General features: G+C 40.5%; 2 protein-coding genes across 6 annotated transcripts; one reads left to right on the forward strand and one right to left on the reverse strand.

The window, feature by feature from the left end:
- Positions 1 to 11: 11 nt before the first annotated feature.
- On the reverse strand, positions 12 to 14,250 carry LOC131367311 (proto-oncogene DBL). Of its 5 annotated transcripts, none has more exons than XM_058412658.1 (27): positions 13,874 to 14,250; positions 12,431 to 12,550; positions 11,949 to 12,065; positions 11,589 to 11,738; positions 11,286 to 11,395; positions 11,024 to 11,138; positions 9,402 to 9,521; positions 9,090 to 9,281; positions 8,835 to 8,999; positions 8,541 to 8,712; positions 8,180 to 8,268; positions 8,005 to 8,084; positions 7,847 to 7,913; positions 7,646 to 7,761; positions 7,463 to 7,532; positions 7,146 to 7,238; positions 6,866 to 6,958; positions 6,344 to 6,469; positions 6,020 to 6,235; positions 5,654 to 5,746; positions 4,714 to 4,792; positions 4,522 to 4,570; positions 3,129 to 3,229; positions 2,444 to 2,550; positions 2,168 to 2,280; positions 1,973 to 2,076; positions 12 to 1,540 (listed from the first exon to the last, which is right to left on the reverse strand). In XM_058412658.1, the coding sequence occupies exons 1-27, from the start codon at positions 13,922 to 13,924 to the stop codon at positions 1,503 to 1,505; spliced, it is 2,946 nt and encodes a 981-aa protein (XP_058268641.1). In that variant the 5' UTR covers positions 13,925 to 14,250; the 3' UTR covers positions 12 to 1,502. The 5 variants fall into 5 exon arrangements, with proteins under 5 accessions (XP_058268641.1, XP_058268638.1, XP_058268640.1 ...); XM_058412655.1 differs by having other exon boundaries at positions 3,129 to 3,313; XM_058412657.1 differs by having other exon boundaries at positions 1,962 to 2,076; positions 3,129 to 3,313; positions 13,874 to 14,249.
- Positions 14,251 to 16,068: 1,818 nt separating this feature from the next.
- arr3a (arrestin 3a, retinal (X-arrestin)) lies at positions 16,069 to 22,782 on the forward strand. Its single transcript, XM_058412422.1, has 16 exons — positions 16,069 to 16,290; positions 17,166 to 17,201; positions 17,482 to 17,512; positions 17,707 to 17,767; positions 17,885 to 17,929; positions 18,555 to 18,748; positions 19,034 to 19,096; positions 19,178 to 19,254; positions 19,669 to 19,804; positions 20,675 to 20,759; positions 21,067 to 21,139; positions 21,895 to 22,032; positions 22,135 to 22,218; positions 22,353 to 22,376; positions 22,508 to 22,557; positions 22,739 to 22,782. The coding sequence occupies exons 2-16, from the start codon at positions 17,191 to 17,193 to the stop codon at positions 22,780 to 22,782; spliced, it is 1,116 nt and encodes a 371-aa protein (XP_058268405.1). The 5' UTR covers positions 16,069 to 16,290; positions 17,166 to 17,190.
- The last annotated feature ends 3,075 nt before the right edge of the window (positions 22,783 to 25,857 follow it).

Genomic DNA, 25,857 nt, shown 5'->3' on the forward strand with positions numbered 1-25,857 from the left:
TAAAATCTAGCATTCGGGACACAGTTTTAGTTAGTAATCAGCTAAAAAAAAAAAAAAAATCCAATAAAAATTCTAAATAGACTCCACAAAGTACGACATTATGGTGAGATCAGTAGTTAGCCTTAACGTCGTCAGTGATCATGACGCAATAGATCAGAAGCAGGCATTAGCTAATAGGTAAATAATTAACTACTCAGTGAACACTGTTCAACTGCTGGATGTGTGTCTTTGTGTTTTCTTAACAGCAAAAAATAAAAATGAAGCATGAACACATTCGTTTTGGCACAATGGGATAATAGTGTATATTTACATTCAATGAAAAATGGCTTTTTATAGCATTATACATCTTGTGCTTCAACATGTAGTTAAATAGATCATACACTACAAAAACCTTCTCCTCCACATGTAGCTTTGCATCTAAAGCTTCTTTTTGACATTTATGGCTTCATACATTCAGCTCTAAAACACACCTTCAGAACCGCCTGAGCAGTGGAATTAGCAAAGCCAGTTTAGCACGCACCAGCGAGGAAGACGAAAGGCTATGAAGTATTCCTTAACACTGCTGTGTGTGTGTGTGTGTGTGTGTGTAAAGTGAAGCGTTAAACCAACACATAAACTGTAACAAATCCACAATGCTATGAAAACACTAACAAAGTATAAAACCGGATTAGAAACAAAGCACTGTTATGTAAAAATGTGTGATTTGGCACGAAGTAGATCCTAAAACTAGTGAGTGTTTCTTTCTGTCACATGCTGTAGAGAAGCACAAACCTGCTGGAAGTAGCCACGCTAACACACAAGAGTGTCATGTTTGTTTTAAACTGAAGAGGAATTTGTGGAATGTACAAAGTCTGATTTAGAAATGATAAATATTTAGTTGAAGTCAGCCTGTGTATGAAAATCTCTAGACATAAAGAAGAATTAGCATTGTGGTACACACACTCAGCAAGCTCTAGCACACGGCTCACACTACACAGCGGATGATGGGATTCTGTCGTTGAAGGCAATGAAATGTGAACTAGAGAATTTGTTCCCGTTACCTCCAGAGGTTCTCAAGATGGTCCTGGGTGCAGAAATCTCCAGTAAACACACTTATGATGGACTGACATACTGTGGTGATGGTAAATGGGAAGACTGGATATGAGGATGTGCAGAAATGTTCAGAGTTTATGGAAAGCAAAGAACACAGAGTGGGAAAGAGGAGAAAAGGAATCACATGCATTGCTTACAGTATTATCTGGACTATATGAGTCAACTCTTTCCTTTTCATATGAAACCACATTAGAATGCTACCTTTTACCTCTAAACCGTTTATAAAAACTGAATCATTTTATAGTTCATCAAACTCTATTTACTGCAACAGCTACAAAGCTCTGCTTCGGAGCACACTACATGACCTGCAGTCCAGGAAATACGGTTCTGTTTTCAGCTGGATGTTGTGTGTGTGTGTGTCTCCAGGCTGAATAATAATGTAGAAGTTTCCTTGAACATGGAGGATATCATCACGGCGTGTTTGTCACTCTGCTTATATTTCCCGAGCCTGTGAAAAACACACACACACACACAGACCATTAGTCCATAGAATTTGTTTGCATTACATAACCTAGAGTAAAGTGGGCAATTTATAGAATATTTCTGTAACACTTGGTGTTTTGCTCGAGTTTAATCTGCTACAAATATCAAGAATCTGCATCACAGGTAATCTGTATTCTAGGTTTGTCGGGCAACTCAATCGGTCACTGAAGGGGTTGAGGGGATTTGTTAAAAACAAACAAACAAGAGCTGATGATGTAGGAATCTAGACTCAGATAATTCTGCCTCTTTTCTCACACATACACAGGTTTATACAGGTTAAGGTGGGAGGTGGAGTTAGCGGAGTTAGCAGCTGTCGGTATTGTTGTACTTGTTATAGAAAATTTCAGTGAATTTACTCTGTAAGATGAAATAAAAGATTAACTCACTGTAAATTCACGTCTGGGTCTGATCACATGACTCCTGTCTACATTTCCCAGAATTATGTTCAGGGCATCAGCTGGAAGTTTTCCCTCACCTCCACGAGTCAGGTTTTTTACGTGCCTAAAGCAGTGCAGGTGTAAATACACCACAGTCATTAGTTTGTGTCATGATCAATTATCTGTTTATTAGTCATTCATTTTAAAACCATCACCATCGGCCCGCTGTGCTCTCCTGCAGTAAGTGGATGACATCACCGTGTTTTATGATGACCTCATCTTTACCACACTTCAGGTGATCCACCAGGGCTCGGTATTTCCCAGCAACCTGAAACTTTTAAATGTTAACAAATCTGTGGCTATAAACAGTATTTAAACTGTTCCTAGTTTTGTGAAGGTGATGTACGTTCAGTGCCAGACAGCAATTCTGTTCAGTTCTTATGCACAAATTCAGAACTAACGTTCAATATTTAAATCGAGATCTTTCTCACCAGCAGGACCTCATCTTCCTCATCCGAGTCGGAGATGAAGGACAGATCAGTGGTCCAATCCTCTAAAGTCTCACAAATATCCACAGAGTTCGAGGTTCCTGGCCAACCTGTAACACACACCAGGACTGTTTACCAAACACTACATGACCAAACTACTGAATATGATCCTGAACTATAAATCCCATCTTGCAGCTCCTAAGTGCTCTAAATAACTACAAAAGACTCTAATAGTCAAAGCCTGGTTTGTTACATGATCCAAAATAATGCTCAAAAGTGGCTCCAATCTACCACTCCTGCAGTCACTGTAAACTATATCAAATTGTTATTAATAGATCCTTAAAACTGCCAGTATGGACCCAGAGAATATAAATGGTCTTGTGATGCTACATGTCCCCAGACCCTAATGACTGCTGCCTCTTAATCCCTCAAACTAACATGAACAGCCTTCAGATGATCCCAAACATTCTTGCATGGGCAGCAAGCATCCTTGAATAACTCCAAATTACCCCAGTTGCCCTTCTAATTGCCCAGAATGACCCCAAACACCCTAAAAGCTCTAAACAGGGTAAACTGCATCAAAGATCTTTAAACTCCCATGCAAACAAGCCCAAATTCACCTTCCTCCCTCCATCCAACCCCTAGAAACCCCACCAGACCACCCTGATCTGTCCATCCCCACACTCACTGCGGCGGTTGCGACTCTGTGGTCGAGGTGAGAACATCACAGGGTCCGTTAGAACTGGACTAGAGCTCCCTGACTCGTCTGAGTGCACCGGCGCCCCCTTACTGTTAGGAGGGACATCAAAACAACCTGAACAGCCTGCGATGGGGGCGGGACTCCAGGGCATGCAGGCTGACACCCTCTCCATACTGACCAATCAGATAATCAGATCGCATGGCACACAGACGAACAGAAACAGGCACAACACAAACACACACACACACAGTCACAAGCAAGAACTCTACAGGTTTGGGGTCAGTTCTCATTCAACCAGGATGTACCAGAACACACTCAGAGACCAAATGCGTTGTATACGGTGAGATAAAGGCGTGATACCATAAAATATTTTAAAATATAACACACCATGATTCTAACATTAAACCATACTGTACATTTTACATCTTAGCAATTTTATTCGTTGCCATAATTATACTTAAATTACAAATTTCTACTTTACCGTAGTGTCCTGGACGAACTGATCTGGAATGAAATTACCCCAAACCTACAGATCAAACAGTCTAGTCCAAAAATATTGGCACCCTTCACCATAAAAATGGCTGTGTAAAATGGACGTCACAAGCAATGATTCAGAATTTTAATACAAATCGTGGAAAAAAAAAATTCCTACTCTTCCTTACCATGGACTATGATCATAAAAACTCTTTTAAGGATAGTATTTTGCTTTATTTTTGCTTAATTATTTGCTTAATTATTTTTAGCAAATGGTCATACTCTGCAAAACCTCTGTTGTGATTTACATCGATATGAAGTATTGAAATGAGGAGGCAAACATGTTTAATCTGTTTTGATATTATCTCTGAAGAGAATGACCGCAAGCACAAACCTAACAGTATAAAGGAGATTAAATTGTTGTGCGTAATGGAGGACTGAGATTTTTTTGTGTGTGTTATGCTTTAAATACGTTTTTTTTCTTCATGTAATCTCAGAATGTTTCCTCCTCACTGTTGGCCATCAGAAGTCTAAATCTACATCTGGATTTATGAAAGGTTGCAATCTGAAAATGTCTTTGCTAAATGATGTCTGAATTAAATCTATATATCACTTGCTATATGTGATCAGAATTTTACAAGGCCACTCCTTTTCATGAACAGTGCCAAAAATACTGAATTTAACTGTACATCCATATCATTGTTCTCAAATAACCTAAAAGACATATTCAGTTGAAGTCTGGAATACATGCTGCTACATTCTCTCTCTCACACACACACACACACACACTTTCATGATGCAGAATAATGTATGTGTGCAGCAGAACAATTACATCAATCTTTGCCAATAACGCAAAGCTTATGTAGTTTGTGTGTGTGTGTGTTCTGCTGCACAGACTGAGCTTCACCTGTTCACAAGAAGAGGGGAGAGAGAGTCTACAGCACCATTACCTTCATCTGAGATAGAGACAGAGAGAGAGAGAGGTTGGCCGTTTCTAAATTTGATAAGAATGCTGTATTTACAAGTGTGTGTGTGTGAGTCTGTGTGTGAGAGACAGAGAGAGAGAGAGAGAGAGAGAGAGACAGAGAGAGAAAGAAACCTTGAGCAGTTTTTTGATGGTTTGTGAGGATTTTTCTGATCTCACTGAGCCAAGCTGACTTCACCTCAACTGTTGGGGCCTGAAACATACACACACACACACAATATGCTGTATTAGTGTGTTCCTTAGGAGTTGGGTTACAGGTGTAGGGATGTGCAGGGGCTTGGTATTAGGGTTTACAAATTAGGTAGCAGGGTATAAGGATTAGGGAGTGGAGTGTAGAGATTAGGTAGCAGGGTATAGGATTAGGGAGTGGAGTATAGAGATTAGGCAACAGGGTATAGGGATTTGGGAGTGGAGTGTAGAGGTTAGGCAGTAGGATATATACGGTTTAGGGAGTGGAGTGTAGAGATCAGGCAGCAGGGTATTGGGATTAGGGGGCAGCGTGTAAGGATTAGGGGGCAGGGTATACAGTTAAGGGAGTGGAGTGTAGAGATTAGGTAGCAGGGTATTGGGATTAGGGGGCATGGTGTAGGGATTGGGGGCAGGGTATATGGTTTAGGGAGAGGAGAGTAGAGATTAGGCAGCAGGGTATAGGGATTAGGGGGCAGGATGTAGGGATTAGGGGGCAGGGTATAGGGTTTAGGGAGTGGAGTGTTGAGATTAGGCAGCAGGGTATAGGGTTTAGGGAATAGAGTGTAGAGATTAGGCAACAGGGTATAGGGTTTAGGGAGGGGAGTGTAGAGATAAGGTAGCACAGTATAAAGATTAGGGAGTGGAGCATAGAGATTAGGCAGCAGGGTATAAGGATTAGGGAGTGGAGTTTAGAGATGAGGTAGCAGGGTATAAGGATTAGGGAGTGGAGGGTAGGGATTAAGCAGCAGGGTATAGGGATTAGGGGGGAGTGGAGGGTAGGGATTAGGGAGTAGAGTATAGAGATTAGGCAACAGCGTATTGACAGTAAGGAACATAAGGTATGAAACTGGGATATATACTGTACCTGCACTACATACACTTCTTCTCTCCCACTGTACCAGATCTCAAACTTCTTCACATCTCCTTTAACATTCTCTGTGATACCCACAGCACTCATCTGCAGAGCAACACACACAGTCAGCTTGCAGTGTTAGTTATGCCCTCATTTTGGACTTTTTTTAAAATACAAACCATTAGAAACTTTACTGAAGTTCTGATTGATGGCTGGGTCCCATATAATATCTGCAAAACTGTGCCCTGTCCCAAATGGCATCAAAGGGTATAGAAAGGGCACCAGCTAAGCCTAACTATGAACTCTAACATGGGATGGAGCTTTGGGTCCTAAATTCCACATTAAAGTATGCTCTAGAATCTGTGTGTGTGTTCTGACCCTGAGACAATGTTTAAAGCTGTAGGAGGCAGTGCGGTCAGCTCCGTCTCCATTCTCGTCCCGCCTTTTACAGAGCAGCAGTGCCCTCTCGTGGAGGAACAGGTGTCTCTGCATGGGTTTAAAACGAGCCATGTCCTTCACACGTGATGACTTTCTGCTCATCCACACACTGAATGAACCCTGCATTAACAACCGACCCAGGTCACACAGGTCACCCTGCAGACACACACACTGTATTAGTACTATTATTGTTTTAAAGCTGCACCATGTCCATTGAAAGATACTAATAACACACACACACACAGACACACACACACACTACACCTCATATCCAGTGATGGCAATCTGGTGCATGGAGTCATTAACAGATTTGAGGAGGTTCAACATGACGTTTAGTGCCCCCTGGAGTTCACACACATACTGTGAGTGTGTACTGTGCTTCAGCAGCTCCTACACATACAACCACACACACACACACACACACACACACACACACAGATCTAAAGTGAAATAGACTCACCATGAAAAGAGCAGTACAAAATTATATAATTAAATCCTTATGATTGCATTTTATCGAATCATGTAATAATAATAATAATAATAATAATTGTTGTTATTTTTATTATACTTCAGATCAGACCAAATGTGAATGAAGTGCACACACACACACACACAGGTGTTACTCAGAGATCAGGTGTTTATGCTTGATATTACTCAAAGTAAATGAGAAAAGGCTTTGTGTAGTGGAGTGTATGTCTCAGCAAATAGCAGTGTGTGTGTTTAGAATAATAATCTGCTCAGCATCACTGTGATGTAAGGTGTGTAATTTATAACACAGGTGTGTACCTTCAGCAAGAGCTGATATTTGGTTAGACGCTGAACAGGTTTCAGTAAATATGAATCCAAATCCAGCTTGTGCTTCAATTTTCTCTTACATTCCTACAGACAGAGAACATTTCACACGTCACAGCTGTACAGGTAATGACTTTATACCATGATATACAGTATATATTAAAATCTGCAACATCCTGGTGTGTAACAGTAAATGTGTCCCAAATCATATATATATGTACTGTATGAGCGCAAAGGTTCTAACCAGTTGCGGTTCATCAGGAGGATAGAGTACCTGGAAAAATGGAGAGTCTGCACACTGCCTCCACATCGCCTCTGAGCGAGGTTTATTCTGACAGTAACGCTCATACACCTGAAAGTTCTCCTTCTGTAAAGCACACCAGTGAATACGCAAAGTGGGACAGGTGTACACACACAGACACACACACACACTTGTAATGTACTGTCACAGTCAGTGTATGTTGCAGTATCCGTTATTGGGTTATATGGTGTGTAGTGTATTACAATGTGTATCAGTGTGGGTGTTGTAGTGTATATCACAGTGTGTATTATTCAACGTTAATGTGTTGTGTCTGTGTGTTTCTTGCTCACTCTCTCTAGAAATCTCGCTCCCACTCTCTCCGGAGTCTCTCGGCAGCTCTCCAGATCCTGAACAAATATCCTAATACACACACAATATATATATATATATATATATATATATATATATATATGTACAGAAGAGATACTGGGGTGTGTGTGCAGGTATTTATATTTATGCTTGTGTGTTTATACCTGCAGTGAAATTTGTAAATTTCTGGCAGATTCCCAAATAAAACCTCCTTCTTGTCTTTCAGCTCCGATGGCAGGATGTGAGAGAGAGCGGGGTTATCCATCTCAGCTCGGTAACCCTAACACACACACATACATTAGTTGTACACACTGTGTGTATAAGTGTGTGTGGTTGTGTGTGTGTGTCACAATAGTGTTTCTCACCAGTAGAACACTGAGCAATTCCTCCACATAAACCTTCTCTGTGTCAATCAGTTCCTTCATCACATGACTGCACACACACACACACACACACGTTATATGCAGTGATATAAATGAGACAAAGTGACATCCAGTGACACTCTGTGTGTCTGTGTTCAGACCATCGATGTTGTTCAGAGTTGTCTGCTCCCTCTGCTTCTTGACACACACCCCCATGACTCTCCTCATGCACCACCTCAATCTGCACACACATACACACACACACACACAGAGTTAATCCCTAACTGCTAAAAACACACACACACACACACACACACACATGCATGACATTCTAACCTTCTTGTTGCCATTGTTCTTGCGTGCATTTTTTTTTCCCGGGAGAGAGAGATCAAAAGAGAACTTCAGACTGGAGTTCACATCAAAACCTGAAGCCAGAGAGGAGGAGTGTGAGACAGAGACGTTCACTACATTACAGAACAGAACTAGAGGTCCAGAGTTCTCTTTGGGTAAGCCAGGAAAAAGGTTTTATTTAAAAGGAGGAAACAGGTGCAGGTTTATGGGTTGATGTCATAATACTGTAAAAATACTATAATGCTCTGACAGTAAACCACTGTATTATTATTAACATCACTTCTTAACAGTGATGAAGATGATGAAAATGATTATGCGGATGATGAAGGTGGTGATGATGGCGTACTGTGTTTGGGGGAGAACAGCGGGGATTTGATGCGGGTCGGGCTCTCTGGTCTTGGGGAGACAGGCTGGATGGGTCTCACCTGAACGCAGGTGAGTTTACGCAAACATGCCTGTCTGTTCTCCAGCATCACCTGCACTGAGGAGAACTTCTCCATCACAACTGTCACCTGAGCCTGACACACACATACACACATTAGCTCTGTATGCATATTACTGTATCTGTTTATATATGATTTTTTTGACATGTGACATCAGTCATGTAGGCAAGAGTGTGTGTGTGTGTGTGTGTGTATACCTGTATCTCAGGTGTGCATGTGTCAGTAGTGGAGCTGAGTGCTGGTTTGGTCTCCAGCAGTCTCTGAATATCATTCAGAGCTTCCTGAGCTCCTTCTTTAGATTGGAACTTATCAACCATCTGACCGGCCAGCAGATACACACTCTCATCACACCAACGCACTACCTACACACACACACACACAATAAACACAGTGACTCAGATGAATTCCTTAGCTGTGTTGTTAATCTGTGTTATTAATGTGTATGTATGTACCTCCTCAAGGTGCAGCTGTAGACTGTGTGCGTGTGTGAGTGAGGTGTGTTTGTTGCGTAGGGCAGTGGTCAGTGTGTCACAGTGATGACGCAGTTCATTACAGCGCTGGACAATGAGAGCCAGGGCGTAGTGATGACTCGCCGCTAACTGATGACCATGAAGGATGACAATCTGAGCACGACCCATCTCTTCCTGCACACACACACACAGAAAGACAGTCAGACTGACCCTAGGAATGAAAATGTGCAGTGCATTCTAGAGATTAAACATTTTCTCTCTTTCATTGTGTGTGTGTTTTTGAATATTGTGTACCTCAGCGATGGAGTCAAGAGCTTGTAATTCTGTTAGGAGTTGTTGTGTCTGAACTGCTGTCACTCCTGCAGCAGGAATCGCTTTCTCTCGGACAATCAGCTCCTCCAGCTTCACCTCCATCTGTAACATAATGTACACTATATTGCCAAAAGTATTCGCTCACCCATCCAAATAATCAGAATCAGGTGTTCCAATCACTTCCATGGCCACAGGTGTATAAAATCAAGCACCTAGGCATGCAGACTGTTTTTACAAACATTTGTGAAAGAATGGGTCGCTCTCAGGAGCTTAGTGAATTCCAGCGTGGAACTGTGATAGGATGCCACCTGTGCAACAAATCCAGTCATGAAATTTCCTCTCTCCTAAATATTCCACAGTCAACTGTCAGCTGTATTATAAGAACGTGGAAGTGTTTGGGAACGACAGCAACTCAGCCACGAAGTGGTAGGCCACGTAAACTGACGGAGCGGGGTCAGCGGATGCTGAGGCGCATAGTGCGAAGAGGTCGCCAACTTTCTGCAGAGTCAATCGCTACAGACCTCCAAACTTCATGTGGCCTTCAGATTAGCTCAAGAACAGTGCGCAGAGAGCTTCATGGAATGGGTTTCCATGGCCGAGCAGCTGCATCCAAGCCATACATCACCAAGTGCAATGCAAAGCATTGGATGCAGTGGTGTGAAGCACGCCGCCACTGGACTCTAGAGCAGTGGAGACGCATTCTCTGGAGTGACGAATCGCGCTTCTCCATCTGGCAATCTGATGGACGAGTCTGGGTTTGGTGGTTGCCAGGAGAACAGTACTTGTCTGACTGCATTGTGCCAAGTGTAAAGTTTGGTGGAGGGGGGATTATGGTGTGGGGTTGTTTTTCAGGAGCTGGGCTTGGCCCCTTAGTTCCAGTGAAAGCTGAATGCTGAATGCTTCAGCATACCAAGACATTTTGGACAATTCCATGCTCCCAACTTTGTGGGAACAGTTTGGAGCTGGCCCCTTCCTCTTCCAACATGACTGTGCACCAGTGCGCAAAGCAAGGTCCATAAAGACATGGATGACAGAGTCTGGTGTGGATGAACTTGACTGGCCTGCACAGAGTCCTGACCTCAACCCGATAGAACACCTTTGGGATGAATTAGAGCGGAGACTGAGAGCCAGGCCTTCTCGTCCAACATCAGTGTGTGACCTCACAAATGCGCTTCTGGAAGAATGGTCAAAAATTCCCATAAACACACTCCTAAACCTTGTGGACAGCCTTCCCAGAAGAGTTGAAGCTGTTATAGCTGCAAAGGGTGGACCGACGTCATATTGAACCCTATGGATTAGGAATGGGATGTCACTTAAGTTCATATGCGAGTCAAGGCAGGTGAGCGAATACTTTTGGCAATATAGTGTATGACCTGTACTTGTTTGAGAGTGCAAAAACCTTCTGTTTCAGATGTAAATGTAGATATTTTACATTTGTTCACACACACACATACCTCACTTCACTATTGTGTGTCATTTTATTAAAAAGATCTGGGGGCACACTCCTAACCCTCTGTTTTAATTGTGTGTTTTGATCAGGTCAACCGGTTGTGTGTGATGTGTGTTGGTGTGGGTTCTGGTGGAGAACGTTCTCCTCAGCACACCTCATGAAAGCTCAGCTCGTAGCGGAGCAGCTGCAGATACTGCTGCATTTTTAGGTGGTGTTTCTCAAAGAACCCATCAAATGCCATCTCCATGTCCCTGAGCTGGGTCAGAAGTCTGCAAACACACACACACACACAAAATAATTCATTAATAAATAAATGACAAGATGATTTATGGATTATTTATATTTACTGATTATATTTATGATATATATAATTATATTTATGATTTTTTTAATTGTTAGTAGATATTAATGATTACCTCTGTACAGTGTTGCTGTCCTGAGCAATGTCTCTGTCCTCTGTCTTTTTAACTCCTTCCAGATTAGACAGGATCTGACGTCCCTCCTTCATCACTGAGCGAATATCATCCTGTCATCAATAACACACTCATTTACTCACTTATTCAGACATCTATTCACTACGTTCAACATTGCACACACACACACACACACCACTTTCATACATGGTATTTACTTATATGATATTGTCATTGTGTTAATGTTCATGTTAATGTTCAGGTCTTGGCTAGGTTCACACAGTCGGTCCATCAGTTAGAAGGTACCTTCATCTGCCTGTATTTGTCAGTGTGAGAGCGGAGCAGGTACTCGATAGCATTCGGTTCCTCTGGTAGTTCAGTCTCGGCCAGTTCAGTTCCAAACACCTGCAGCAGCTGAGCAACATCCTTCACCATCACTGCAAAACTCTCTATCGCCTACAGGGGGCACAAACAGTTACTACACAACACTGAGCTTTGCGCAGTGTCATTAACACCACACACAGCATCACAGTGAAAAAGAGATGTCCATAATGTCCCTTATAAACAGAGGGTGTAGATTGCAAGTTTAGTTTTGGTAACCAGTAATGAAGGCTTATGGCCACCAGTTTAGCATTGACATTTGTAAGTGTGTGTAAATCTGCTGACCGTCCTCAGGACAATCCAGTCTGTGGCGCAGCACTCGAGAGTTCCACTGAAATCAGTGCTCAACTGGTTCTCATCAATATAACGCAGCAGATCAGTGACTGAACTCAGCATGATCACCTGACCCACCCACACACACACACACACACACACACAAAAGAGAAAAGGCTGCGGTCATCTCTAAATCTAATTTTTGTTTGTGTTTGCAAATAGAGAGAGAAGTGAAGAACTGTAAATAGTGAGGACTCAGAATGGAGCTCTGGAGTTGTTCAACAGTATGGAGGAAACAAAGAGGTGAAGAGAAATCTTCATGTGAGAAGAGAGCCAGGAATTTCTAAGAAATTAAACTAGGAAGAGGGCTTAAGCTCAGGTCTCTCTCTCCAGCTTCGGTTATTTAACTCAATTTTCTGATCACTGAGTGTGTGTGTGGGTGTGTGTATGTGTATGCATGTGAGGGAGTGTGTGTGTGCGTGGTTGCTCCTCACAGGCATTTTAATAGTGAAGTCATCCTGACAGAAGCGGAATCCCAGGTCTGTGCCGGTGCCTTGAGGCTGGTTTTTGGGCCTTAGAACCAGAACCAGGTGCAGATTTCCAGGAATTGAGGCCTGAAAAATACAGATAAGTCTATCATAGTATCTATCTATCTATCTATCTATCTATCTATCTATCTATCTATCTATCTATCTATCTATCTATCTATCTATTTGCAGTATAACAAAAGCATTAAAACAGGTGTACGGTCTGGATGCGCCCCCTGGTGGAAACTACGGATATTTCACTGTAATTTTAAACCTGCTCCTAACTTCTAAATCCTCTCTCTCTCTCTCTCTCTCTATGTAAAAGATTTCCTCGGAGGTTCAGGTCTGGACTGAATCTCAATCTCAGTCTTACTGTGGACTTGTTAATCTGAGAGACACAAAATCAATAAAACCCAGTGAGATCCGACACTCATCCTGTATTACACACACACACACAGACACAGCAAGTTAGCTAACACTAAGAGGTTCCATTAGGAAATTACATATCACCTCTAACACAATGCTGAACACTCTTACTTCCGCTAATTATGAAGCACAGACATCTTTCATTGTAAAAGTTTTGTTATATTATTAGTATTCTGTGTTAAATTTCACTACTATCCTCGATATGTTTTCATTTTAGAATTTCATAGTGTGGTGTCTAATTACATTAGATTATGTTTTGTGAAAGATACAAATTAGGATCAATAAACATATAGATTAGATTAAACATGGTCATTGTGCATGTACAAAGCCAATGGAAAGCAGTTACTGTGTTTGGAATGGTGTTTCACATCATGTTCATAATTAATTACAATTCATTACGGATTCGGAATGATGGTGTTGTTAATATAAAAACAAAGTTCATCATGTAAATATTTTTCCATCCATCCATCAATCCATCCATCCATCCATCCATCCCTTCTCTGCACCGCTCATCCTGATGGGTCACAGGGAACCTGGAGTCAACCCTGGTTCACTCTGGACAGGATGCCAGTCTATCACAGGGCACACACACACACACACACACACACACACTGTGATGCGAGTCAGCATACAAAACATGTCTTGGAACTGGGGGAAGAAACTGGGGTATACTGAGGAAGCCCCGGGGTCACATGCAAACTACACACACTCATCACCCCACCATCACCCCCCCCCCATTTTTACCCCCCCATTAAACACAAATGTTTTCTTAAAAAAAAACTTATGAGAAACAATGCATAGATACAGTCCATCATCATCATTATTATTAGAAGTAGTAATATTAGTACTCATGTGTATAACTCTGAGTGTGGATTTGGAACACAGCCAGCTGATGCTATGCTAACCACCTCTGTTAGCTCGGATGCTATGCAGTGAAAAAATCTGGCATTGAAAATAAAACCTTAAAAATGGCAATAATCTTACCGCAGCCCTCCGGATCCGGGGCAGACCTCGAAACTGGCCGGACTCCGCCATTCTGAATAAATGTACCCTTTTTCAAGAGGACATTAAATCCCGCCTTTTTCTTTTTCTCACAACTTGCCTCCTTCCATCAGCTTCTCTGCGGGACTATGTGAGGCGGCGGTTGCGTCCCAATCCGCCTACTAACATACTACATAGTTCGCCTTGTTAGGTGCCCTGCGATGTGAATATACTGCCTTTGACGGTTCTGGTGACATTCTGAAATTTTTATGTCGCAGCCAAGCAGCAAATGGCATTAAACGGCGGCGCGTGCTGGTCATTTCAGTCTGCTAGATTAACACTGTGTAGGGAGCGAGTGCGCGGTTTGGGACGAGGTCCGGGAGAACAGCCGCAGAGAGACACTGCAGTACCTACCTGACCACACACACACACACCTCCCGAGTATAATATTAACACTGTTATCATTTTAAATGAGAATATTTTACTCAGCAGCTGAATTATGAGAGATTTATCACTTGCTTGCTGTGAATGTGCAGTTCTGTGTAATGCCCATGTTGCTGTGTTAATGTCTTCTGAATTTCATCTCAGAGATTATTTTAAATCAGTGAAAACAAAGATGTCATAAACATCAGCATTAAATCTATAAATCTAGTGACTAATGAACTAACTTTACAACAAGTCATCATTTTTGCTCTGAGTGAGGTGAGGAAGGAAGTGATGAAGGAACTCCAGCTTTGGTTTTCATTTAAACATGCTGATGAAGGTGTTATCAAATGAATGAAATCATTTTTCCAAATTATTTAACACTTCATTCATTCCTTTATGTTTATTGTGTTTGGGTGTGTTCAGAGTTTTTTTTGTTTGTTTGTTTGTTTGTTTGTTTTAATTCCAGCTCATAATCAGAAACCAGCTTTCGGCTTTAACCCTGTAAAGGTCATCAGTCTGTTAGAAGAACAGGACAGTCAGATTATAGTTTTAAAAAAACACGTTCTTGGAAAATAGGGATTAGGAGCGTAAAATATCAGATTAGTTTAATGACTTATAAAATAGGTGATAAGGGACATCCAGAGTTACTTCTCTGAGACTGTGTGTGTGTGTGTGTGTGTACAGTTACTCGAGTCTTTCTATTTCAGAACTTCAGCACTTTTAGAAAAGGGGATTAACCAAAGCAACCAAAGGTCATTACATGAACACGGACACACACACACACACACACACACACAACCACACAATTCAGAAAAGCATAGTAAAATTAGCCCTGTGTTTATTTATTTATGATGTAATTTGTGATTGGTGGTCAGCTCTGACAGTAGAGCAACTTTATATTATTGATATTATCTGATTCCTTATCTTTTCCATAGTAACCGCTCATACACAGGGACGTCTACAGTACACTCTTCACAATGTTGTTACTGTTGGATTTTCTGTTTGTGTCACACAGTCTCCAGTGTCAGTGCTGTATACCATTCAGAGGTAAAGTTTGAACCTTATGTTCTCCCACATTTACAGGACAGAGGAGTTTACATTTCTCTGTGGTTTCTAAGTAACATGACAAGTTAAGATTTTTTTCATATTCCAGTTTAATCTATTGGCACAACTTTATTTCTTTTCTTCAGAAAATAAATGATTGATATGAACAAAGAGGGGCAATAGAGCAGAATGATCTAAAAGCTAAATGTGACCATAAATAAGCGCAACAATCTTTGATTTATCTTATAATGTCTGATGGAAAATCTCTTTCATTCTCTGCAGTGTCCAGTGATAAGGTGTGTGTGTGTGTGTGTGTGTGTGCTAAGCTGAAGCATAAGTGCATTAACGTTAGGAGTTTTAGGAGTTTCCCCATCTGTCAGTCCCACACACACACACACACAAATCCCACATTGACGGCACACAGATTTAAGATTTAAGACACTATCAGACAAGATGAAAACACACTGGACAATGCACAGAACTCAATCAGAAATGACATCTAACCCTGAGCCTAAAAGATCTGACCCCAGATTGAGATTTTGGTGTGTGTTTAATCACAGCGAGTTTGCTGCAGTGTTTTTTGGGGTGTTTAGTGTCTGAGGGTGTAGTTAGTTAAGTAGTGGTGAATTTGATGAAACCTAAAAAGGGTTAAATAATGCTTTCACTCTAGTAGAAAACCCCATGCCCCTCCATGCACCCCACCCCACCCCACCCTGGGCAGCCCATCACCTGAACACAGGTCTTAACACAATCCTTGGTTTTATTTTTACCTCGTCGTGGTTGTAAATAGTTCATTAGTGATTAGTTAATGGGATTAGTGGAAGTGTGAATGGAGGTGAAGGGAGGGATCAGGATGCAGGTATAAATCACACACCCACACTCTCTCTGACACCACAGGCACCACGCTGAGACCAGGAGTGATCGACTGCACACCCACATCAGCACACAAGGTAAGGCAGGGAGCCGGAGCATCTACATGATGCTGAGCACTGGGATGGTGATGTAGGTGGAGTTGGGGGTGTCGTGTGTGTGTGTGTGTGTTTTATGATGAAATTTAATATGAAATCACACCACATCAGGAGAGACACAGAAGGAGAGATGGAGAGAGAAAGTGCGAGATAGAGGAGGAGAGAGAGGGATAAATGGACAAAGAGGGAAAGAGAGAGAAAGTGATGATTACTTGATTGTCTCTGAATGACGATCGCTATGCTGCTGTTTGAAGGTTGTTCTTAACTAAAGCTCTCCTTTGTCATCATTCTATTCATCTACAGTATCAACGCTAAACTTTATGAATATTTAGATTTTGTATTTGTTTTGTGTGTTTGGTTTTACTGTCACTGAATATTTGATTTATTTGCTGACTATTTTATATTTCCACCGATAATCACACACTTCACACATTGAAGTGTCAGTAACTGAGAAGAGTTTGAGTTTGAATGAGTTCTGTGTATGAAAGTCAAAGGCATTGAGTGAAAAGCAGAAAAACTCCAAACCATCATCAGTAAAGTTCTTTCTACTTAGTTGAACTTGAATATAAAACATCTAACAGCAGATTCATGAAGACTGACTATAAAATTGTTCAGGAATAAACACAATGTGAGTGTAAATACTGTAGAGATCATAAAGGTTAAATACAGAAACTCCAACTCGCTGAATTTAAGAGGATTTTAATTCTTTAATCTCTAATTCTGTAAAGCTGTAATCTCATTATATCAGATTCACGCACACACGCACGCACACACACTTAAGCAGCCTGCTCTGTGTCTCTGATGTTATGTTTAGGTTTATGTTCAGAATTGTAATTAACACTGAAAATATTTTACAGATAATTATTCTTTGAATCAGGAAACATGGTGGACAAGTGAGTAGACATTTTATTTATTTACTGCAGTAATACAGTCTTTATTACATAAACACAACATACACACTTTTATGTGGAAATTTATTTCAATAATCATTTAATTAATGCCTAAGAACATTACATGTAGGAGTGTTTGTGTCTATCTATCTATCTATCTATCTATCTATCTATCTATCTATCTATCTATCTATCTATCTATCTATCTATCTATCTATCTATCTATCTATCTATCTATCTATCTATCTATACAGTTAGTTATTGATTTGTTTTTTTGTTTCAGGGTTTTTAAGAAGACCAGTGGTAATGGTCAGGTGAGTTGTTCTGCATGAGATATAAATATAAACATTTGACTATAATCATTTTAAATGAATTTATATTGAGAGCAATAACATTGTAATTGATTGAGATTTACATATTTACCGAAAAATCCAAAACATCAAGATGATTATTTTGTTTTGTACCTTTGTGTGTGTGTGTATGTGTGTGTGTGTGTTTGTGTGTTCAGCTTACTCTGTACCTGGGGAAAAGGGATTATATTGATAACGTGGACAGCGTGGAGTCTGTTGGTGAGGAAAGAATGAACCTGAAATGAAGTAAAGTGTAAAATAAAGTGTGTGATGGGTTTACTGAGACTGTGTGTGTGTGTGTTTGTGTGTGTATGTGTGTGTTTGTTTTTCTTGCAGAGGGTGTTGTGAAGATTGATCCCAAAGACCTGGGTGACAGGAAAGGTAATAAATACTTTGTATTATACACCGATCAGGCATGAGCAGTGAGAGGTGAAGTGAATAACACTGATGATCTCCTCATCATGGCACCTGTTAGTGGGTGGGATATATTAGGCAGCAAGTGAACAATTTGTCCTCAAAGTTGATGTGTTAGAAGCAGGAATAATGGGCAAGTGTAAGGATTTGAGTGAGTTTGACAAGGGCCAATTGTGATGGCTAGACGACTGGATCAGAGCATCTCCAAAACTGCAGCTCTTGTGTGGTGTTCCCGGTCTGCAGTGGTCAGTATCTATCAAAAGTGGTCCAAGAAATGAACAGTGGTGAACCGGTGACAGGGTCATGGGCAGTCAAGGCTCATTGATGCATGTGGGGAGTGAAGGCTGGCCCGTGTGATCCGATCCAACAGACGAGCTACTGTTGCTCAAATTGCTGAAGAAGTTAATGCTGGTTCTGATAGAAAGGTGTCATAATACACAGTGCATGACGGGTCAGGAAGCAAAAGGGGGACAAACACAATATTAGGCAGGTGGTCATAGTGTTATGCCATGATTGGTGTACTTCAGTAGCAGAAAATAAGACATGTTATAAGTGTGTGTGTGTGTGTATGTGTGTGTATGTGTGTGTACAGTGTGGGTTCAGCTATGCTGTGCTTTTCGGTATGGTAATGAGGACCTGGACGTGATCGGGCTAATTTTCAGGAAGGACATCTGGATTAATCACATTCAGCTTTATCCTGATGCTGGACACAAACCAAAGCTCACTGACATGCACAACACACTGCTGAAGAAAGCTGGCGAGCAAGCGTACGCCTTCACTTTCGAGGTACCACACACACACACACACACACACAGACACACACTAAACATGTCCCACAGTTTTGACTGCAGCTCCCCTAAAAGGTGCTGGAGGTTTAGGCTGAGTGCTGCTGTCTCAAATGGTTTCCTCCAGGTTTCTAAAAATTTCTTTTAAAGGTTCATAAACACCAGCAGAACCCAATAAAGATATGACATTGTCTCATGTTTACCATCAAAGTAAAATGAGATCATCAGGAACCATGAGGAACCATGAGGAACCCTGCATATGAGAGCTTTGTTTTCTCCATTTCAGATCCCAACCAATCTTCCCTGTTCCATCACCCTACAGCCCGGACCTGACGATCAGGGGAAGAAGGTACTGATCCATCCTGAATAAAAATCTAAGCAGAAATAGAGGTGAAGATCTCATCTCATCTCATGTGCTCCTCTTTTCCAGCCCTGTGGTGTGGACTTCGAGGTGAAAGCCTATGTCGCTAAGCAGGCCGAAGATCTGAATGAGAAAATTGATAAAAAGTGAGAAAGATGTCATAATATATGCTAATATCACTATATCCAGTTTATTTATGCTATACAATGTATTCATGCTGTATGCTAATGCTTGTGGTACACTTCATGCTAATAGGGCTGGTATGCTAATAGTTAATGCTAAATGATTGTAATTATTTGGTTTCACAGTGTTACCTGATGTGCAGTTTACACTGTGTATTAATAATGCTATTACTAGTGGAATATTGTGTATGCTAGTATCTCTGCTATATGTTAATATTTATTTTCCTTGGTGCTGTGCAAATAGACAGGACGCTAGTTTTTACACAGGCTGTACTGGGTGAATGTTTATGTAGGAATATTTAATTTATTTATTTTATTTTCTAGCTTATAAACATGTTAATAAAGACGTTTTGCTATAGTTGTGTGTGTGTCTTTCAGGGATACATGCCGTCTGATTATCCGTAAGTCTCAGTATGCCCCAGTAAACACAGGAACTGGACAAAGAGCAGAACTCTGTAAGAGCTTCATGCTGTCAGACAAACCGCTGCTGCTGGAGGCGTCTCTGGAGAAAGATGTACGGTTTCAGAGCCACAGTGTTGTAGCATTGTAACGTTGTAGTGTTATAGTAATGTTGTAGTGTTTAACGTTGTAGTGTTATAGTAATGTTGTAGTGTTTAACGTTGTAGTGTTATAGTAATGTTGTATTGTTTAACATTGTAGTGTTATAGTAACGTTGTAGTGTTATAGTAATGTTGTAGGGTTTAACGTTGTAGTGTTATAGTAATGTTGTATTGTTTAACATTGTAGTGTTATAGTAACGTTGTAGTGTTATAGTAATGTTGTAGTGTTTAACGTTATAGTGTTATAGTAATGTTGTATCGTTTAACATTGTAGTGTTATAGTAACGTTGTAGTGTTATAGTAATGTTGTAGTGTTTAACGTTATAGTGTTATAGTAATGTTGTATTGTTTAACATTGTAGTGTTATAGTAATGTAGTGTTTAACGTTGTAGTGTTATAGTAATGTAGTGTTTAACGTTGTAGTGTTATAGTAATGTTGTATTGTTTAACATTGTAGTGTTATAGTAATGTAGTGTTTAACGTTGTAGTGTTATAGTAATGTTGTAGTGTTTAACGTTGTAGTGTTATAGTAATGTAGTGTTTAACGTTGTAGTGTTTAACGTTGTAGTGTTATAGTAATGTTGTATTGTTTAACATTGTAGTTTTATTGTAATGTTGTAGTGTTTAACGTTGTAGTGTTATAGTAATGTTGTAGTGTTTAACGTTGTAGTGTTATAGTGTCATAATGTCATTGTGTTGTAACATTGTAGTGTTATTGTCATGTTGTAGTGTTGTAACATTGTAGTGTTATAGTGTTGTAATGTCCTTGTGTTGTATGTGTCTGATACACGAGAATTGACATGTTTTATTCGTGTTGCTAACAGGTTTATTACCATGGAGAAACCATTCCTGTTAAAGTGAAGGTAAAGAACGACACCGGCAAAGTGGTGAACAAATTCAGAATCACTGGTGAGTTTAATTCTGTCCACACACACAAACACGCATACACACACACAAAAAACACCCACACACAAACGCATGCACACACACACACAAAAACCCACACACAAACGCACGCACACACACACACAAAACCCACACACAAACGCACGTACACACACACACACACACAAAAACACACAAACGCACTTGCACACACACGTACACACACACACACACACACACTCTCATCACAAAAAATACAAAATTCACAAATGCTTTTAAATTGTTTACTGAATATTTTAGAAAATAATAAGTGGAATGTTGTGTTTTGCAGTTGATCAGACAACAGATGTGATTCTGTACTCTGCTGATAAATATACCAAGTGTGTTCTGAATGAAGAGTTTGCGTGAGTGTCTATGACTTTACTGTTACACATTACTTCACAAATCTAATGTCCACATGCTGTTCGTCTCAAACCCACAAACAGACCCCACCTTTCACATAACCCCGCCGTTATTCTGACTCCACCCACATACAGACCCCACCTTTCACATAACCCCGCCCGTTATTCTGACTCCACCCACATACAGACCCCACCTTTCACATAACCCCACCCATTATTCTGACTCCACCCACATACAGACCCCACCTTTCACATAACCCTGCCCGTTATTCTGACTCCACCCATATACAGACCCCACCTTTCACATAACCCCACCCATTATTCTGACTCCACCCACATACAGACCCCACCTTTCACATAACCCCACCCATTATTCTGACTCCACCCACATACAGACCCCACCTTTCACATAACCCCATCTGTTATTCTTACTCCACCCACATTCAGACCACAACTTTCACATAACCCTGCTCATTATACTTACTCCACCCACATTCTGACCCGACCTTTCACATAGCCCTGCCACTTATACTGTCTCCACCCACTTACAGACCCCACCTTTCAAAAAACACTAATGCCTCCCCTTATACTTATCCTACCTCTCAGACAACATATAGCCTTATACAAACCCCATGTCCAATCATATCTCTGGCCCTTGTCCTAAACCCCACCCTCAGCCATTTTGTTTCCTTTTGTTATGGTCTTGCGAGTGTGTTGAGAGTGTAAGTGATCCAGGGCTCTTTGTTTGCTCTTCACAGGGAGACAGTGGAAGCAAACTCAACGTTCGAGAAAGTTTTTCGTGTCACACCACTGCTGGCTCAGAACAGAGAGAAACGAGGACTTTCTGTGGATGGAAAACTAAAATACGAGGACACAAACCTAGCATCCACCACCCTGTCAGTCTCACACACACACACACACACACTCTGTACAGTTAAATGTCATTATTATGATGCTTATGATAAATATATGCTGTGTGTGTGTGTGTGTGTGCACAGTGTGAGACCGGGTATGGACAGAGAGATTTTGGGAATCATGGTCTTTTATAAAATCACGGTTCATCTGCTGGTGTCTGGAGCAGGGTGAGATACTTGCTCTGAATATTCAATTAATAACAACTTTATAAATTCCTTTTCAATAATGTTTACTGTAAATTTACTGTGTGTATGTCCTTACTGATGCAATAAACTCATGTATGTGTGTGTGTGTGTTTCAGGCTTTTGGGAGGTCTGACTGGCAGGTAAACTTTATTATCTTAATACAAAACAGCAAAGATTTTAAAATAATTTAATCTCCATCAGCCTTCATTACATTTCTATTACCCCCCTCTTTTGCTCGTTCTCTCTCTCTCTCTCTCTCTCTCTCTCTCAGTGATGTGGCAGTGGAGTTACCTCTGACTCTAATGCACCCCAAACCTACAGGTACACAATGCTGTGTTTATTTTGTTTGTGTTTTATTCCTCTGTGTGGAGAGAAACAGAGAGAATATAGAGAGTATTTCAGCTCATCATCAGCAGGTTGTGAGATCAAATCCCTGAAGTCTTTCTCTATGTCTCTGTAGCATGAGTGTGGCACTCCGGAGTGCGCACAGATCCCTGTGTAGGTTCCTCACACAGCAACATGGAGAAAACATGCAACTCTGCCTAGGATGTACAGAAGTACTAAAGTACCAAAGAACTGAAGTTCTGCTGTACCAGAGTACTGAAGACTGACCCTCTGTAGCTTAGTGTTTAACAGGAACGTGAAGGTTTTAGTCCTAGCTTCTTTTTTTCAGTTACTCATCATCACCATCATAGTCCACTATAACACACCCTCACCATCACACACACACACACACACACACAGTCTGAAATGACAACTTTCTCTTATAATTCATCTTAATGTGCTTTTGTCTTTGTTGAATGCTGAAAGTTAAATGTGACAGTAGGTGTGTAGTTATGTTCTCATTTAGCGTAAACTGAAACACCATGGTACCAAATAAAACATATAAAACCCCAAAACACATGTGTTCTTGCCCTTTATATTCATCTGTATCCTCAGCAGTGGGGGGCCATTTCACACCTAGGCCTTCACTGGCCTTCACCAAATCGATTTCTTCTCCTCTGTCAGCCATTGTGAGTTAAAATATATATATTTTATTTAGTTTGGGCGGTTCGCTGCCTCTGACTACTCCAATTATACAAAAAAAAGACGGGAAATTGCTGACGTAATCGTATGCCTGCTAGATGGCCCCAGTGACGCCAACTCGAAATCTGATTGGTTAATGGAACAATTTCATTGCCACTTATTTTAAGCTCCGGGCGCCTGCACTATTGATTCTGAAGGCCTTAAGGCAGATTTCTTTCACTCTGGCAACACATGATGTCAGCCACTGGCTGAAATATGATTGGATAAATACTTTTATCATAAATATACACTACTAGAAGCAGCGCAACCAAGAGAAACGCTATGAAATGTAGAAAATAGACGATTGGGAATAATTTAATACACAGTCATGGAAAAATGTATTAAATATATTAAAATGCAAGTCAGTGATTCAGAACAATGCTGTTTAGGCCAGCAGAGAAGGCCTTGCTGGCCCTGACAGCCTACCACTGATCCTCAGTGAGTACAGGAGGAACTGCTGCTGTATGAAATCATCTCCATCTTGAAGAATCTAATCTGAGAGTTAATCGGTCAGTGTCACCTTTTTCACAGATTTCCGGCCACACACTCCATCTTCACCATAGAGAAGTGTGTACAGTTGACATCTACAGAGACCAATCTGTATAGATAAGGAAAATGTCTGCATTTCTGCAAAAAGTTCTGCAGGACAGAAGAATCTGAGAGAACAGGACTGCTGCAGCGCTGTCAACATCACAGGCATGAAAAGTGATAATTATGCATTTTTAAAAATGAGATAATGTTCCACTTTCTTTTTTATCAGACTCACTGCACTGCTCTAATCCCATAATCTCTAAATAAAGTGAAGTGTGTGAGATGTATGCTTCACCTCACACTAAACTGGAACTTCTATACCTTTCGGCTGTATCCAGAGTGCAATGTGTGAACATCCTACAGCAAAGACAAAAAAATAAATCCGTTTCCCTCAGTTTCTGGTTTGTCTCCATCAGATTAAGAAGGTGCTCAATATACCCGTGACTTATATAAGAACCCCTGTTTGTTTTAATCATTCTTTCCAGCCACCAAGGTCCAAAAAATGCTACGAGGCCTGGAGTAAGAGTGGACTAACAACCATCCAAGGTTTTTATATGAATGATAGATTTGCCTCCTTAGATTAAGGACATATTCCAGGTTCCCAATTCACATTTTTTCCACTATTTACAAGTCAGGCATTATGTCAGAGATAAAATAAAAAACTTTGAAAATATACCAATACAACATCCTTTTATTGATGTCTTGGTGCGTCTCCCTGACTCCAGACAGCTGGTCTCACTGTTTGTATCTGTTTTCATCCGTCATGTTAAAACATCTACTGATCATCTGTGAGAGGCATGGAGTAGTGAGTTGGGCATTGACCTGTCTGAATCCATGTGGATTGAAATCATGGCCAGAATACACTCTTGTTCCATTATTAGTAGACACCATTTGATTTAGTTCAAAGTTGTACACCGTCTTCATTATTCCAAATCCAAATTGCACAAGTTTTATCAATCTGTTTCAGCTCAATGTGAGAGGTATAAAATTTTAGAGGGTACCTTGTCACACACTTTCTGGATATTGGTCAGACATTTTTTCTTGGTTTTCCAAAGCATACGGCAAAGACATTAGTCCCCATGCTGAATTAGCAATCTTTGGTTGTTCAGAATTAGGTAGAATGCTGCATCTACCTAAAGCCTTACAGAAATCTCTGATGCTCGGTATGAACACTGCCAAGAGACTAATTTTAACAGACTGGAAATCTCACTCTCCTCCATCTTTTCAAAGGTGGATTTTGGAAATGGTGTCTGTTATCCAGCTGGAAAAATTAAGGTATACACAATCCAGATCCTTGGATAAATTCTTACATAATTGGGGTCTGTTTCTTGACAGGACCACTGTCCATATTTAATCATCATGCCTACTGATGCATGTTGTACATTTATTGTATCCCCTTAATTATTTAATTTTAATTTTAATTTTAATTTTAATTTTAATTTTAATTTTAATTTTAATTTTAATTTTAATTTTAATTTTAATTTTAATTTTAATTTTAATTTTTTTAAGAGTATGTGCACATCGTTTAATTATGCTTTTTTGGTGTATGTGGGGTTTTTTTAGATACTTTGTTAAATGTGTAGTCATTCTGTTTTCAATTTGTTGGTTGTTATTAAAATGTAAATTTAATAAATATAATAATAATAAAAAAAGTGAGAGGTGAGTAAAGGTCTTGGACCTTTATAGTTGTGCTCTAATAAAGAAGTCCTGAAGGTCCAGTTTCCAAGGACATGGCATTTCAAAGTGCTGTGAGGTTTACATGAGTGAGTGAGTGAGTGAGTGAGTGAGTGAGTGATTGAGTGAGTGAGTGAGTGAGTGATTGAGTGAGTGAATGAAGCTGAGTGAGTGAGTGAGTGAGTGAAGGTGAGTGAGTGAGTGAGTGAGTGAGTGAGTGAATGAAGGTGAGTGAGTGAGTGAGTGAATGAGTGAATGAAGGTGAGTGAGTGAGTGAGTGAATGAAGGTGAGTGAGTGAGTGAGTGAATGAGTGAATGAAGGTGAGTGAGTGAGTGAGTGAGTGAGTGAAT

Source organism: Hemibagrus wyckioides, linkage group LG16 (genome assembly GCF_019097595.1).
Source record: "Hemibagrus wyckioides isolate EC202008001 linkage group LG16, SWU_Hwy_1.0, whole genome shotgun sequence".
NCBI lineage: Eukaryota > Metazoa > Chordata > Actinopteri > Siluriformes > Bagridae > Hemibagrus > Hemibagrus wyckioides.